Source organism: Limulus polyphemus, unplaced genomic scaffold (assembly GCF_000517525.1).
Source record: "Limulus polyphemus unplaced genomic scaffold, Limulus_polyphemus-2.1.2 Scaffold615, whole genome shotgun sequence".
Taxonomy (NCBI): domain Eukaryota; kingdom Metazoa; phylum Arthropoda; class Merostomata; order Xiphosura; family Limulidae; genus Limulus; species Limulus polyphemus.
In genome coordinates, this window is record NW_013666225.1 from 194,128 (window position 1) to 210,435 (window position 16,308).

General features: G+C 33.5%; 1 protein-coding gene across 6 annotated transcripts in view; it reads right to left on the reverse strand.

The window, feature by feature from the left end:
• LOC106459482 (ubiquitin carboxyl-terminal hydrolase 36-like) overlaps positions 1–16,308 on the reverse strand; it is a 107,534-nt gene that overhangs the window by 78,336 nt on the left and 12,890 nt on the right. For 5 of the 6 annotated variants that reach the window (XM_022385981.1, XM_013919106.2, XM_022385979.1 and 2 more), the window contains 3 exons: positions 15,956–16,198; positions 7,910–8,132; positions 2,838–2,905 (listed from right to left, as the gene is read on the reverse strand). In XM_022385981.1, the coding sequence (XP_022241689.1) occupies positions 2,838–2,905; positions 7,910–8,132; positions 15,956–16,184 (520 nt within the window). In that variant the 5' untranslated portion in view covers positions 16,185–16,198. Of the gene's footprint in view, positions 1–2,837; positions 2,906–7,909; positions 8,133–15,955; positions 16,199–16,308 lie in introns of those variants that run through there. The other variant, XM_022385983.1, reaches the window with a different exon arrangement.

A 16,308-nucleotide genomic window follows, 5' to 3' on the forward strand; every position in this document is an offset into this window, starting at 1 on the left:
AATTTTAATAAAAATAAATGTGAAATAAAATTATTATAAGGTTGCTAAAAAAAGTAAAAATGCCCCTGGAATTAAAATCATAAATCAAGAAAACAGGAAGCAAAACCATATACCAAATCAAAGTAAAATTGCAAATAAAACAATGATTAAAATTATAAAATAAATGAAACTGGATACTGTGTAAATTAAAAATAAGAATTTAAAAATAAAATTATATACAAAGATACCTATATGTGAAAGACATATTACCTACCATACTCATAATATTCTTCTACACAGACAGAAGGTTTCTGGAACCCTCTTCAGATTGCTGCCTTTGAGCACGGACTTTTTAGCAGATTCTTATATTATGCACTGCCACTTAACAAGGCAACTGCTCTTTTACTTATCTGGTAGTCTCCTTTGTTGATCTTCCTGTCACACTGATCTAGTGCCTTTCAGCAAGATGAAGAGGTCTCCATCCATTTGGTAGCCTGAACTTGGCAATACTGTAACATTTTTTTAATTGTTCTAGCATTCAAAATAATTGTTGGAGGTATATGCAGAGCAACAACTGGTGAAACAATACCACTGGCAAGTGGAACTGACTGATTGTGACTTTTTTCTTTTTCGAGACTTTTGCAAGATTATACATCATGGCAATAGGCAGCATGCTGGCCTTATCCCAGAAAAAAACTAGTAGGCTGTAGTGTACATTGAGTGTTCAAAAAGCAAGGATAGCAAAGTAACAGTTTGCAGTCATAATCAACAGTTATAATCGAAATCAGCTGTTAAAATCCTAGGGTCTTGTATAACAATGTTGCCAGCCATAACTGTGTATTTAACAAGTACTGTGTGGGCTGTTCCACAAAATGCTGCTGCAACTCACTGAATAGATCAAGTAATTATCACATATCAGACCAATGTCTTGTTAGGAAATACCTCTCAATAACTTTGAAAGTACGATTTCAATGCTTATGCAGTTGATGATTTATCAATCATCCACCTGTTCCATTATTAACTGATTATACTTCATCCTGTAAAAACCTTACTATTCAATACCTTGGAAACATCATCATTTTCAGACATCCTAATTGCTGGTAAAACAGTTAATTCAGTCTGATGATTAGAAGGTTGAAACTGGTGCCTTAGTTAATAATAACATTGAACAGGTATTTCCTCATCTGACTGCTCATGAACTAGTTCATATATACTATCAGCAATTTTCTAAGTTGATACCACAAGCCATAGTGCTCTTATCATTAGTCAATCTTCTCATCCACCATTCTCAACAAGTCATCATTGATATAGTTTAAACATTTTGATGTGTTCATGCATGTCATTCAACCATTGTGACTCATAATTCACAAACTAAGCTGTTAACATACAAACACAAATCAGTTGAGCAAGAAACAAGTTGCTTACATGCTATAGCCACATTAAAGTCTTACCGGGAATCATGCTTAAACTTTCATTCCACTGCTGTTTTGATGCACAGCTACTTTACTCATAAGAGGAAGTATACATTCATGCACCTCAACTATTACAGAATGCAGTCACTCTACAAACTGCTGTGGGCACTGTAGTACATCTACACTAGGCAGAAGGGCACATATAAAATCCAGTGGGAGAAGTACTTGTCTAAAAATCAGGAGAGTTGGAGCAGTACTAATCAACTGTTACTAAATTGTATTGTATACAATTAGGATCACTGTATGTGCTCATCCCAGGCAGTTTATTCATGATTCACAAACTTAGCAAGCATTCACTTTTAAGTTTGCATCACTCATTCAAACAAACGATAAGATTGGAAATAATATGACAAAGTACACATTTTCACTATACCCAACACTTGACAGAAATCTGCAAACAGCTTGCTACTGAAGTAGACTCCATGATCTGTATGATTATCTCCAAATGCTCAGAACTGTATTATTTACTGTTCAGGCAACAAACCAGTGATGGAGAGGAATAAAGAAACCACCAATGTATAAACACTCGGTCCACTTGGTGATATAAATTTATAGCTAGTGCACACCAGTTAATTTGCTCATTTTTGAGCAAAGAACCAATTATATCCAAGACAATTTTCTCAAAGAGTGAGCCTAAAACTCTTTCTTGCAAGTTTTCTTTAATGTGACCAGTTTTACCTCCAATTAGCACACATTGCACAGTTTCCATAATTACAGACATACACCAACACTATGAGACCACCTCTCAGTCATTACACAAATGCAGCCAGAAAGTTATTTCTGAATGTTTGCATCACTACCTGACACTCCCTGGTGTCCTATTCAGTCCTCCTAAACTTAAAAGTATAAATTTGCTGCTTTAGAGCTGTAGGAGCCACTAACAACATCATAAGTCAACTACTTTGTCTCAATGGTTCATCAAAATGGTACAACACACCATCTTTCACTCATACCTGACTACAGAAATGACAGATGTTACATGCACAGTATTCCATTTGAAAGTTTGTGATTACCAATCTTTATTTCCTGCAATTGCTCTATCGGATATTTTTAGATTGCACAGTATAGCCAAATAAACTTACTTAGTTAAACCCATAAATATATGATAAAATAGTTATGAATAACATAGTGTCTAAATTATTGTTATGTATGTAATGTCTTTATGATTATCAAAGTAAGCCCATTTTTAATAGCACATAATATCTGACAAAATATTTTAAAAATCTATTATGTAGATTTTCTGCTAGAAAACTCTAAGTCAGATTAAGATGAACTACTTTGACTTATAAAATTTGAATCTTCTTTTACTTTCATTTACCTAATATGTTACTAATAAAATAAATATTAAGATATTATATGAAATACTTTTAGATCAATATCCATTACCTTGACTTCTATAGTAACCTCCAAATATATGATTCACCACAGTGTTTTCTTTACTTGAGGAATCTAGTCTGAAACAGAGGTTTCACTTTCTTAGAATCATAATTATAATACTGTTTCAAATGAAGAAAAGCCCAAAAAATTACTAGAAATTCCATTTATGATCAAAGAAATAAACAAAAGACAAATAATAAATTATTAATGTTGATAATCTATTCATCTTTGTTCTTCACAATCCCAATAGTTTGGTTGCTAACCAAGAAAAGCATAAAAGTACATATAAATATTTTTTTTGTAATGGATCCTTTTTCATGTCCTTTTCAAGGTTCTAACAGGTGCTGAGTAGACAAGGTTGAAAATTTTTTTTTATGTTAAAAGTTTTTTCTAAATTTGGTCATAAATTTGTTTGCATGGAAAAATTGTACTTTTGGTACAAAGATGGCAGAATAGAAACCTAAATCTATGTTTTAGTGGTACTATTAGAAGAAACATGAATTTTAATGTGCAAAGTATCCAAGTAAATTACATAGTATAACGTGATAGGCACCCATACACGATATTAGAAAACACTTGCTAAGATACTATAATATCTACACTTATAAAGCAGTATTGTTTGTGACATGCTCCCTACAGTGAAAATAGTGGAATGAAGAGAAAAACAGTCTATCTTGATCTGGAGTGCTATGTCAGGGATATTTTTTGCTTTTTTATCAGAAAAAAAAAAAATTCTAAAGTTCAGAAAAATTGACTAAAATTCTCCAAACTGTAAGACAAAGACATGTAATTGCTTTAAAATCCATGTTCCAGATTGCAATATATAATTACTTCACTCACCAGAAGACAGTTGCAATGGAATGTTTTTTGCCATGTTAAAATGGAATCAAAAGCACAGAGTAGGAAGTAAATAAGGTAATATTTCAAGCAAAGAGTTTGAAAAAAGGATGCCTTTTATCGGGGAAAGGGGAAATAAGAGATGCCAACAAGATTAATTAACTTTAACTGCTGGTCATAGCAAGCAAGCAAGCTACCTACATAGATCAGAAATTAAAATATACCCAGTAAAAAGCTTGCTTAGTAAATACACTTTTATCCAACTCTGCGTCGCTTTGCTCAGCAGAGCTGACTATAAAAATTGGGGTACAGGCATTCTTCACATATGTGATATACACATTAAGCCATGCAGGTGTAATAAATATCCAATATCAAGGAACACTTTCTGTCTTTCTGTGGATGCATCTCCTCCTAAATGAGTTGAATGACCTAGACCAAATTTAGCAAGCAAAATTAGTATTCCAAAATCAAACCAAATTCATATTACACTTTCCCATATATATAAAAATAAAAAGATTTTACAGAATAGTCCCTATATTGTTACTGCAGTACATATTGTAAATAGTTGAGTTTGAACAAAACTCATACCACAAAAAAATTCTAAGATTGTAAATAAAATTTTCAACATTTTGGCTCATTTTCCATAATAACCAACATATACAGTAAATATCAAGCTACAATGTGGAGAATAAAAATATTGCTGCTGTTTAAGTTTCCCGCTCTTTTCTGATTCACACCATTTAACTTCTGGATTATACTAGGGTTAGAACAAGTGCTTAATCCTGAAAATACTTACCAGAATATTTCTTACTTTTTGATGTAGAATATAGTTTTCCATAGAAGCAAAATTTAAGATTATTATTACATTTAATGCATTAAATGTACCAACTTTAAACAACAGAAATCTTGCCCACATCTATAGTGTGAAATGGGCTGCTTTGAACAAAAAGTGATGCAACAGCTTTGCCATTTCTGCCAAGTTTCTTGACTAAACTGCTACACTTCCTCACTTCAGATCCACTTCCCCTGTATTACAACAATTTTCTTGAAGAATGAACAATAATGAAAATCTTTGCAGAGATTTTGCTCATTTTTAGCAAATTTGTGGATGTTTTTCATAGTTTAAAGAGAAAAAAATATGGAAGAGTGCAGTCTACTTAAATTAAACTGCAAAACTTTTAAGGTAAAAAATTTAAAGTGCATCACAGGAACTTCAAAAAGAAAGCCCATTATGAACTGAGAGTCCACTTTTACTTGTAGAATTTCATTGGATCTGTCTAGCTTTCATCAAGAGCAGAGCTGGGTATGTAATTTGGTGCTCAAAACATTATTCAAGTTGCACATCTAATTAATCAGTTTGATACCCTCACTATCAATGATATTTTTGGCTTTAAATCAAATAATATCTGAGAGGTTCAGCACAAGCCCAGGAGGCTTAGGTTAGTCCTAAATCTACATACTAAATTAGCAATGCAGAACAATCATTATAATAAAATAATAAACATGAAAATACAATTAGAAATAATATAAAATAAAACTAGATATACTTAATATTCTAACCAACACTGTGTCTGCACCATGATAAAAGTTTAACTTTTTTAGATCGATGTCAAAGTAAGGACTACCACAAGTGGTAAACTGAAAGAGAAGGCTGTCAGGATCACATCTCTACTGTAAAATTGGCTACTTTGAACAAGAAGTAATGCAACTGAACACTACTGAAAATCCTAGCAGAGAATTTGCTCATTTTTAGCAAATTTGTTTGTGTTTTCCACAAAATGCTTCTGCAACTCACTAAATAGATCAAGTGATTATCACATATCAGACCAATGTCTGTCTTATTAGCATCTATCTCTCAGTAACTTAGAAAGTAAGATTGCAATGCTTATTAAATTTTCTACTCTTTTTCTTATTCACACCATTTAACTTTTGGTTTATACTAGGGTTAGAATAAGCTCTTAAGCCTGAATTAGAGAAGTATTTTATAATTAAAATACTTTTTGGATGTTTCTTACATCTTGATGTAGAATATAGTTTTCTGTAGAAGCAAAATTCAAGATGTTCATTAAATTTAATGCAATTAATTCACCAAATTCAGATAGTAGAAATCTTCACCGCATCTCTACTAAGATAATGACAGTAACCTTGTCAAAATAATGGACATATTTTTCTTAATATCATATATAGTTATGTAAGAATATGTGAGTGTGTTGGGCTAAGGATTCTTCTACAGTAGGTTTCTGTGACTTGTTGGTAATAAATTCAAAAATAAATGAACAGCATGCATAATACTTGTTTTCAAAATAATATATATATCCGAACTAGTTAAACGTATGTAAAACAAATTCTTTACACTATAGAGATCATAGACATATCATAAACACTATATATAGTGTTCTTCTTCTTGTCAAAAGTCCACTTAGATCTATTCAACTACTTTAGAATTTCAGTTGACATGCTGACCTTCCTCTCTCTATTTCTATCACACTAGTATTCCATGTATAATTCACTTACAATTATAGCATGAGTTACCACAGTCATATACTGCTCTTCCAGTAATCGTCTGAACCTCATACTTCAAAAATTGCCTTTACCTTTTGTCAAAGCACACTCACGCTAGTTCAATTAGTTTAGGACTTGCTTTGATGGAATAAACTATACTTCTTATCTCTCTTAAAACTGTTAGTTTTACTCTAATATATTAATCGTTAGGCCTATATTAACAGTTAGACCTTTCACTCCTATGGCAGTTAACTTTACGTTTAACTTTTCTTTGGCCGAACTTCTACTTCCCGTGACTTTACTTTCTCGTCTGCTCTGTCTGTTTGCTGTTCCCGCTCATCTCATACTATTTATTCATTTATCACTTAATCATCTGCTTGCTTTCTAGAAATCTCTACATCCTCAACATCAATAAATTTCATGTGACGTTCGATAGCCTCAACATCAATGAATTATAAGCACAACTTCCAATAATCATCTGCTTTTAACTCTCTTACTATAAAAACTAAAAAATCATGAACTATTAACTCACAAAATAATTAATTAATACAACCTATGCTAAACAGTCTTTTATATCTGACAAGCCCACTATGTACATATGCTCATTAACCATGTGACCACAGTGACATACAAGAGAGGTTCACGCTGCAGTATACCCTACCCAAGTTACATCTGCATGCAGATATGGAAGCCATCTTTAACTTGGACTAGATACACAGAGCTATAAATATATCTAAAGATGTAGCCCCGGGTTTAGATGATGTAACACACAATTTCTACCTTTAAGAAGCACTACAGAAGCCAACCCATGGAAGTTAGTTTCGGAGTGTTAACATATATGGTAACAGGTAGTATCCCTTAAATATGGACTGTTGCCTTTATCAAATCCTTACCAAACTCATGAAGGATCACAATGGAATGTTTAACTAATGAGAACTGTGTGCACTGAAGCGTTGAAAATGAGAAATTACCAAAGAAGTCATGTCTGTATGCTCAGAATATGAGAAATTGTAACTGAAGAAAACATGTAAAGCTTTTATGGTGATAAACATCAAATTATTTTAAAAGCTTTCATAGTGGCGTAGACACACCTAGTACTACAGCTGACAATGGCGAAGGGCAGGAATATGAAGGTGTGTAACCATTTGTTTTGGCTTTTTCTCAGTTAAAATTCCATTATTAATATTGTGTATAAATGAAAATTAAAGATGCAACTGAAAATAACGCTGAATATGCAGTCAAGTACATAATACTTTAATAGGTTATAAAGGTACACAATATGACATATTTGTATCTAGCTTTACTTCAAGTATTAAAATATAGCAAAACTTTACATTTCAACTTCTAAACTTACTTGTTATCCACAGATAATCAGGCAGAGCTCAGTAGACTAAACATGATTTCAATCCAAAACATTACTACCTAAAAATCAATAGCAATAATCTAACTGACAAGATATCTGAAAGGAAAATGCACAAATAACTGTGAATTATTATTTTAGTATGTAAGTGGAGAGAAATTGTAACTTGAACCTTGTGTAAAAAGATGTACGTGTGGAATAAATACCACAAGAACTACATTCTTTAATCATGTTGCATTTCTATTATCATGCCAAAGTCTGTGAGGAAATAAGAAGGGAATCATTTCTAATAGTTACTTCCCCCACTAGAATAATTACAAACAGCCCTGTTAAGAAGCATGATTAAATTTAAATACTTTTAAAACAATTTCAAAACACTCACTTGACATTGCCATCAATATTAAAAAGAGAAGCTCTCCAAAGATTATCTACAACATAGCATAAGAACTCATGGGCGTCTTCTTGTCGTCCAAACTGAAAATGTTTGGCTATAGACTTCAGCTTCTGGTATATGTACAAAGGCTTCACTACTTCTCCAGGTCGGTCTAGTGTCCATGCCATATGCTTCTGCAGCTCACACATCATACAGAAACCCACAATTTTACCTGAAAAATTATAATTCCTAAATAGTGAGGATACCAGCCATAATCTTCATCCCAATATGAAAAAAAATGTACAATTGAATAAAACTACTTACTATAATATCATTATTAACCCAAGATGTCATAGTATTTATAGGTTTGTAGAATCAAAGCTCAATATAGGTTTTCAGCTCTCTAAATTATTTTCTTTCTTTTGTAAATTTCTTTCTTTCATGCTTCAGATGGGACAGAATAATTGCATGTATTTAATACCATTAGAAATCACTACAAAGAAATGCTGTTTCTACTAATATGAGTTTCTATTTTTGATTCCTTTATGAAAATGATGGGCATGTGACACACTTATTTGTAATAATCTGTTACTCAAAGAATATTCAAACAAACATGTTACATTTTAACAAAGAATATAAAAAATAAACAGTTTATTTAGTCATGTACATCAAATGTACCTGTGTATGTTACGTACAGTTACTTAATATATTCTGTTTTCACTCCAGATACTGCACAAATCAAAGAACAGGTATAAATGAAGATAACATTGCTCCATTGTATGTTGTTTGAACAGGAAGGTAACTATTATGTGCTGAGACACAGACATGAAAATCTGATGCACGTCTAGAACACAATGAGCTATTACAGTAATGTCTTGGATAAAACTTTAAGAAACACTTTATCTTCAATTTACTTTTTTTTTTGTTTTGCTCAGATAAAAATCTAAGAAACACTTTATCTTCAATTTTTCATAGCTAAGCTCTCACAATTTTGTTATTATTTGTTATTATAAGGCCCAATTAGTATTTTCTTAACAAGTCACAAATACTCTAATTCATTTCAGGTTATTTAGAGCAAAAAATAGTCAACTTTAATCAATTTACTTTGACTGTGCATTTTTATACAAAATTATTAACACCAAATTAGGCTTCATTTGCTTGTCATGTTGCTATAGTGTCAAGCTGATAATATGTAATAGGACTATTCATTAACTAGATTATTTATAAGAAGACCTGGGTTGTATAGAAAAAGTTTATTAATTGAACCAAGGAAAGTTTCACCATTAAGAATTCATCTGAGTTTTTATAAGCAGATCATTATGATAAATTATTTTAAATTATAAATTAGTGTTCTATTTCATATGAAATCAGGGAAATGGATAAAACAGAATATACCTGAGAAATCATGTCTAAATAAAACCGTATTTCGACACGAACAGGTTTGGCATGTTCAAGAGGAATAGGGGCAACATCAGGAGAAGCAGGTTGACTCACATAATGATAAATCTCATGGCAGATGAGAACTAATAAGTCCATAGATGAGTTACTCCCACCTGTAGCCTGTGTGAGTGTGCTAGTAGAAGGCATGACCTCCAAAGTGGTAAACTGTACTTTGGAATTCATTGTGTAACAATCAATAATCAAATACAACCATTTGATGAAAACAATTGAAAACTGGGAAAAATAAGTCATCAGAAAATTTGTTAACTGTTGAAAAAAAAACAACAACTCCACTTCGGAATTAATATAGAAAAAGCACTAAACTGAATGAAAAAATAAGATTGAAGAGCACAAGAAAAAAACGTCTTGACATAAGTACTGCCAAATGGGAAGTGATAGTTTGGTAGAATCGAATAGAGGGAGTCACATGCATCAGGAAAGTGTCACACTCCTATTGATGGAGGGTTGTTGCATGATGGTTTACATGTGAGACACAGTTGAACCATTTGATTGCAAGGTACATGGGAGCTGAAGGCTTGTGGCATGCAAAAAAACTGTTTGCATATAGGGAGCAGCACTGAATGAGAATAACTATTTATGTGAGAAGAGGTAATGTACCATATCGGCAGATTGAAGATTCCTACCTCAGCTGTCTGGCAGCATTCCTAGGTATCTAGCAATAAGACACTTCAATGCCATATATCTCACTTGGGATATAGGTGGAAAAACTAATGGCAAAGGTTAACATTCTGCTTTCCACAGTGTAGCCACCAACCTTACACTGCTAAAGAATGACAAACCAGCAAGAACCACTGAATGCCAGAATGGAAGACTGTGCTTTTGTTAAGTCTACCTTAAATGTCATCGCTGCCTAGCACTGCACATAATGTCTGCAGTGAATACCTTATGTGTTAGGTGTGCATGAAGACTGGTATGAAACAATTTACAAACTCTTACATGACTGTAGAAGTAAATTTGTTGAAGTTAGTGTTGGAGTTTCAACACAGTTGGGCAACAGATAACATTCCTAAAATTGGAACTGATACCTTTATCAAATCCTTACACAAACCCATGAAGAATCACTATTATCTTAAAGACATCTTGCAAAACATTAATGACAAGATCCCAGAGTATGCTGTAGCTAGAAGGCTTGCCTGACAGATTGAACCACTACCACCCTATTTATTATATAGGTTTCACAGTGAGAGAAAAACCTGGATCAATGCTGCTAAATTTGAAGTTAGTCCAATAGATAGTCAGTACAGCTGGGCAGATGCTCATTCTTTCTGACAGAATGCTTGAAATAGGTATCAGTGTGGCATGTGTTTGATGGGTTATAACAAAATTAACTACCATAAGATGGGTCATGAAGTATGAAAGCTGGTAATTAGTTTGGGTCAAGAATGGTCTTCCTCAAGGTTCACCACTCTTACCAATCTTCTTCAACATCTACAGTATGGATCTAGCCCACCTTAATAGTCCAACCTCGTGTCATGTACTAACCTTTGCTGACGATATTCTGCTGTTCAGCAAAGCTGAAATCAAAAGTAAGATTCACCCATCCTTTAGCAGAGTGATCAAATGATGCAATGACTCAGAAACAATTCTTAATACTCTCAAAGCCACACACTCAACAGGCATGCTAAAGAGAAAAAGCCATCACCAACCTTTCTGGATACTGATATCCCTCTGGAAAAACACTGAAGTATCTGGGGATGATCTCAATTAGACAATTCAACTTCAACAACCAAATTAACACCAGAAATACAAAAAGCATTAATTTGGGGGCAATCATAGTTACACAATTCAATTTCATCAACCATATTAACACCAGAACTACAAAAAGCATTAATGCACTAAAAGTTGCAGCAGGAAATAAAACTTAAAAGTGTCATTTGCTTATGCATTACCAAAGTATTATCTGATCCATCCTAAATTAAGTGCTATTGATGATCAGTATGAGTGCTACAAAGTTTGATAAAAATAAAAAGCTACAAAACACATGTTTAAGACTATTCATGGGATGTACATCAAAGCCATAATAAATCCTACTGGCCTCAACAACATAGCAGAACAACAGTATTTACAAGCAAATATCTATACTAGGGTCTTCAGTGCAAAGATAATGTATTGTACAATCAAGCCACTGTCCTTTTCAATGTAGAAATTCTAGTTTCAAAATTACTATGAAAATACCAGCGAAGCAGGGAATTGCCTAAAAGGCACCTGAAGAAACATTTATGGGTGCAGAAGTGCTATACAACCTACACTGAGATTATTCATCACCACCAGATCTCAGATTTCTCCATGTTGAATAAAAATCTAATGCCACTGAGATTTTTGGAAATCAGCCTTGACAGAAAATGTAGAAATTGGGCAGAGGGTGAAAATGAAAAAGCCCTTCAGCATTTACTTAAAGACCATGGTGGGCGATCACCTGTCATCATATCCACAGATGCTTTCTACATGAAAGACAGTGAAAGAGCAATAGATGGGAATTCACTATCTTACAGAGCAAAAAAAAAGCATTCTCTATATGGCTGGTGAAGACTCCTCAAACTGGACTACTCCCAGAGCATACGTGTGTGGACCTGGAGACTAAAAGGAAGGACTTGACATGGGAAGAGGCAAACAGGAGCCACTCATCTATGAAAAGGGGAGTCCACAGACTCAATGAGTGACTATGACAGGCAAAATATCATACCACTTGACAAAACACATGGAGCTTAAAAAATGACCACACAACAGCACCCAGAAGTGAAAGACACAACCTTCATGGATGAACTGAAGAAAATGAAGAGACACTGAAGCAGAAGGAATATGAAGAGAAGCATCCATTACAATGATTTGGTCAACCAGAGTCCCAGGTAAAACCCCAAAGAGAGAGGTAGGATTCCATGGTGAATAGAGGTGGCTCCAGCTAAGAGTTCAACCATTACAGGTCTAAGTCAGGTCTCCAATTTCTCGGCTTACGAGGGATAACAATTAGACAGGAGTAAAACCCTTGTTGAGTGGGTACCAACTATTTGACAACCCCTGTGTGTTGTAGGGCTGGAACAGACAAGGCAAGATGACCATGAGAGGTACAATCCCAAGAAGGAGGGAAGGAGAAAAGGTAAGTGGATAGGAGGAGTGGAACTGAAGGCAGAAACCTTCAGGCAGAACCAGTACATCCCATGGAATGGTGTATGAAGTGTAGCCAAAAATATACATAAAGTAAACATACTGAGAGAAAGTATACATTACTAACAAAACCTAGAAATTGGTAGAGTCTACCAAGAGACAGAAAACAATAAGCAATGCCTAAGGTAGAAAACCATAAAAGGAGCTTAGAAAATAAATACACTTAAATATCAAACTTAGAAGTCCACTAAAAGAACTGATAAGACAAAAGACATGAAAGAAAAACCTATCCCGAATAACATGAGAATGAAAAGGACCACTGATAAAGATTTTTTACTAGTAGTAAAGACAAAACAAACATACATACTAACTAACATAAACAGATAAGGGAAGTATAAATATCGAACCAAAACACCCACAAATGTAGCAAAGGTTACAATTACCTAAAGAGTAACCAATGTGCAAAACCTGCACTTATACCAAAAATTAAACAAAAACAAGGAATAATCAAACTCCAATTGTAAAGATAAACTAAAGTAACATAGATGATAACAGAATTATAAAAATCTAACTCACCAAATACTGAGCCGAGAAAACATGAAAGACCTAAATTATCACACAAGGAAAATAGGCTTAAACAGCAAAACATGGGAATACCTACTGGTAGTGAGGAAGACATCTACAAAAACTTACCACAAACCTCCTGGGAAAAAGAACAATACCTAACCCAGGATATTACATGGAGGCACAGTAAGAGGTGGAAGGTGCCATATAAGGAATTTTCCACTCGGTAGGTATAAAATTCCTCAGAAAAAAATCTTGAAAGGAAGAAATCGTTGGCTAGACGTAAGACAAGAACTCCCCACAAACTGCAACTTGAACTTCCCTAGCAGACATTGTCGACCCCGAGCTTGGAGAGTCCTCAAGAGAGAGCACTCCTAATGGAAAACCTGGGGATGAAAAGATTATTGCTTGGGCAGACCACGGTCTGAACAAGAGAAGCAATCTGCAACCAGGTTCATAGAACCAGGTACATAGCAGGCAATGACATGAACCTGTTGAGACTTAGCCCAATAAGAAAAGTCCAAGGTTTGATAGCAAGGGGTCCTGGATCAGGTTCCCCCTTGGCAGATGATTTAAGAAAAACCAAGAAGTTCTTGGAATGGATCATAATAAAATGATGCACTAGGAGGGATAAGGAATGAGAGCATGTCCAACAGACTATTGGATGTTCGAGTGCATTGATATGGAAAGAGAACTCATTCTAGTTCCATGGCCCAGATGTGAAAATGTCCATTTGTAGAAAAAAGGAAGGAAATTAAGTTCCTTAAGCATCACCAATCTTATGATATTGGAAAAGAAAAACATATCTGATGTGTTCAGTGCCAAAGAAAAGAATTAATATTCATGAGTGCAAAAGCACAGAAGGAGTTAGTGTGCAGGGAGGTGTGTTGCCCTTCTATTGGTGGAGGGATTTTGCTGCATAATAACCTCATTATGCTGTATCGCAATTCATGAGAAATCTATGAGATTAGATGGGAGTTACCTAAAGATTAGTGGTGTGCAAATCTCTAAGACAGATAGATTCACAGGGAAGATTGCTTAATTGTGTGAAGAAATGTGTGTATTGTCTCTGAAGTACATGCATTGTCGTTTACTAATATATAAGTGACAAAAATTGATCAGCATTAGCTCACATGATATTTCTGGACCCTTATCAGATAAGAATAAGAGATTTACCACTCATAAAGATCAAACCAATAAAGTATCTTTATTACAAAATTAAAATCACTAATTTGTTAATGGTTAAGACTTTCTTCTAAATTGTCATTATCTTGACATAGATGTGCAGCCAATTAAAATAAAGGAAAGAAATGCAAGATATTAAAAATGGTATCCTTGAATAAAATAAAAAAATATTCTACTCACATACATGTTAGCAAAAAAAACTTTTACTATTTTTTATGTGTTATTCAATCAGTCCTTCATTAGAGTAAGCTGTTAAGTGACTTATTGGTCGTAAAAGTGTCTGGAATATTTTCTAATTTGACATTATTGCCTATTAACAATCCAAATAATCAAAATTAATATTAATTAACTACTGAAATAATTATGAGTGTAATAACTGAAATTTTACATGCAACTTAGTTGTAGGACAGTTTACATTAACTTTTTATACTATTTTTGGTAAATTCCTTGACATTTTTTTGAAAACCTTTAAAGGTCAGGATTATCTTCCAATACATTTAGCATTCCTGTTTAAAACAATTTTTGTCAAAGTTAGTACTTCTGACAAAGAAAGTTCTTTTCTAGTGGGTAAAAACCCTGTCAAATATTTTATACAGAAAAATAATAATAACTAGAGCACCCACTGTTTTTGTAGAAGAACAATTAAAATAAAAGACTATCTTTGTCTTAACAACTGGTAATGTGTTTACAATCTTCAATTTCGTAGTTATGAAAATTAATGCATATTTCTCAATCAGTATGATTATAATTAATAAAGATCCCACACAGTTTATATGACAGACAGGTAAAGTGAGTAGTTTATAAATAGTGGAGTTTACACACAGTGTAACATATATATATTGGAAATAATAACATCAAGTTTATGAAAAGTGGTGGTGTGTCAGATCATAATTATATGCAAGTCTCCATGGGATCACATACCAGCTGCCACACTTTGTGATAAGCATGAAATTATTCACATCCAAATTTTAATTTGCCCCATGCAAGAGATGATACTGACTTTCTAGCTCTAAAAGCACACAAACTACTTAAAACACACATTCCAGAAAAAAAAAGAGTGAATTACAAAGTTGTTATATTAAGTTTGGCAACTACAAAAGGCAGAAAATGCTTGGTTTATTTGTGCATGAACGTATAAAAAAAAAGTTTTTTTATATATTGTATGTATGTACAGGGAGCCTCATAGGTGTGTCTGTTTATTTGTAGTTATGCATTAAAATACATAATGGGCTATTCATTATGTGCCCACCATGGGTATCGAAACCCAATTTTTAGCATTATAAGTTTGAAGACTACAACTGTGCTAATCGGAGGGTTAGCCTCATAGGACTGGCAAAAGTTAAGTGTTTTAAATATAAAGAAATCAACCAGGATGTGGAAATCTGATAAAAATGTAACATAATTCAATTACAGTTCAGTTACTGGCTTGTTTTGTATCTATATATACTTAGAAGGTATTAATCTGTAAATACTTCTAGTAACATAACACTCTTGTGATATTTCCATTATTTTTATTTTAAAATTTACTTAACAATTACAATATTTTGTTCCATGTTAAAATGCTTGAAAAAATTTCCATTTTACTCATACATACTATAAGGATTGAGTTTTGGTTTAGTTAATATAAACAATCTCCTCCCAAGAAAAAGTCAGTTCATCAATCTACAGATATACAGAATCATAATTGTTTAAAACCATCAACCTAATAGGAAAAGCCCAATCATCATTATGTGATCAACTTACATTCTGAAACATGATCATTATCATGGAGTAAGTAATTGGCCAGAGGGGGGCAGTAGGTCAGACACTGGATGACTGTGTTCATGAAACAAGTATTCCCCAAGTTCACCAATCCAGCACCAATCTTGTGTGTCTTCTTCCATTCCAGATGGATTTCCTTCTGAGAATAAAGTTGAATTTGTGGAGAAGGGATTCCATCTTGAGGTAGATAAATTTTGCTCCCATCCATCATATTCAGGTGTCTCACTATAAAATAAGTTGTTATAAAGCTTTAGGTTAATCTACTTTTAAAAAAGTTCATTACTGATTCATCAATTCCAGAAGTCTGTCTGAGAACATGTCTTTGTTTATAACGG